This window comes from Atta colombica, unplaced genomic scaffold, assembly GCF_001594045.1.
Source record: "Atta colombica isolate Treedump-2 unplaced genomic scaffold, Acol1.0 scaffold52, whole genome shotgun sequence".
Classification (NCBI taxonomy): Eukaryota; Metazoa; Arthropoda; class Insecta; order Hymenoptera; family Formicidae; genus Atta; species Atta colombica.
This window is the reverse complement of record NW_017259542.1, coordinates 1397147-1398844: the sequence shown is the minus strand read 5'-3', so window position 1 is coordinate 1398844 and position 1698 is coordinate 1397147. Positions and strand designations below refer to the sequence as shown.

Here is a 1698-nt window from a genome sequence, read left to right as displayed (position 1 = left end):
TATATATATATATATATATATATATTTATTTCGATGTATACATATATTTCATACTCACACAAAAATTGCACGAGTTGAACTAAAATAGGAATTATTGAAAAATTTATTACAAAGAAAGAATGTAGTATATCTTTTCAATATTGGCGACACAATGTATCTATATATGGCAATCACAAATGTTCGGATATTGAGTTCGCTTGAATTACGTTTTTTGCTTCTTCTTTTCAGGCAGGCCAAGATCTATCATTCTATGTGACTGTTTTCGATGGTCATGTTAAAGTGAAACTTGGGGTTTACGTTAACATCGAACATGAATCGACAACGAATCGGGCAAGGATAAGGTGCGTGATCTGACACACATGCACACACACACACACACACACACACACACACACACACACACACACCCCGCGCGTTGATATTTTGGATAGATCAATGCAATCTATCGTGTTTATTAAAAAAAGAAAACAAATATGATAATGTAAATGCTGTGCAAAATGTAAATGCTAGATTTCGAAGAAGGAACAGATATATGTACATATATAGTAACATTCTAGAGAGATATCAGTTAATTTGTATTGACATTAAAATTTTAGATTTTTTGAAGATAAATAAGTATTGCTCTAATATAAAATATGTAAAAAATTTTAATTTCTAAATATATTAATATTATAAAGCTTTAGAAAAAAATTAATGATAAACATGTTATTTTTAAATCATTTATGAATTTCGGTCAATGATGATTTAAAAATGTGATTTAATAATATACAAAATCCTAACTTTTGATGTCTTCGTATATGTTGCAATTTTACTGCAACATTTTCAAATAATTCTTTGCATCGTATATTCATGAAATTTTGCCTTTTATATTTATTAATATGAATCTTAATTTAAAAAAATATATTCCGCACTTTTAAGATTAACAAATTATCTCTTTAAAGAATATAATTTATTGTAATAATTAAACTTGTTCTAATTATTCTAATTTAATTATTCTAATTTATTCTAATTTAATAAAAATTTATTCTCTCATTGTATTTAGAAAAAATTTTAATAATTAACATTTTAATAAAAATTGTATTTAATTGAACGAGCTTGTGAAATAGTAGTTTTTCCCATAAATGGCAATAACCGCCGACCTTAAGGGAACTCAACGGTGATCGTTCCATTATTCATGCTCCACTTCGTTAACGATAATGGACACTACTTGAATAAAAATTGTAAAGTGTAAGAAGCACTTGTTGTAAAGAATTTATGTTTTCTTTATGTCAAGATATTAATTCAACAGATCATTCAATCGACGAAATATCTAATTTATATGTGTATATTATAAGAGATATATCAATATTTTTATATAAATATATATATTATACATATAAATATAATATAAATATTAAGTTAGGAAATAGAAGTTTTAAACATTAGAAAGTATGTAATTATATACAGAGAAAAGATTTCTTTGAATTAATGCAAATTTATGTATTGGAATAATCTAACCAAATGAATATTTAAATTAAGAATGTGATTACTTTCATTAAAATTACATTTTTTTACTGAACAAAATATGTTTCATTTAAAATTAAATTTGTTTTTGAAACAAATGTAAATAGAATAGAACTCTTAGAGTCCAAACAAATCTTTTTCTCATTAGTAAATTATAGAGCAATTTTATTTGAACAAATTTCATTGGCGCGCGCC

The 1698-nt window shown here is 24.7% G+C and overlaps 1 protein-coding gene across 1 annotated transcript in view; it reads left to right on the top strand.

Moving 5' to 3' along the window:
• Positions 1-1698, top strand: part of LOC108691786 (tyrosine kinase receptor Cad96Ca) — a 26978-nt gene that overhangs the window by 20980 nt on the left and 4300 nt on the right. The window contains exon 3 of the mRNA XM_018199692.1: positions 229-341. Coding sequence (XP_018055181.1) covers positions 229-341 — 113 coding nt within the window. The remainder of the gene's footprint in view (positions 1-228; positions 342-1698) is intronic.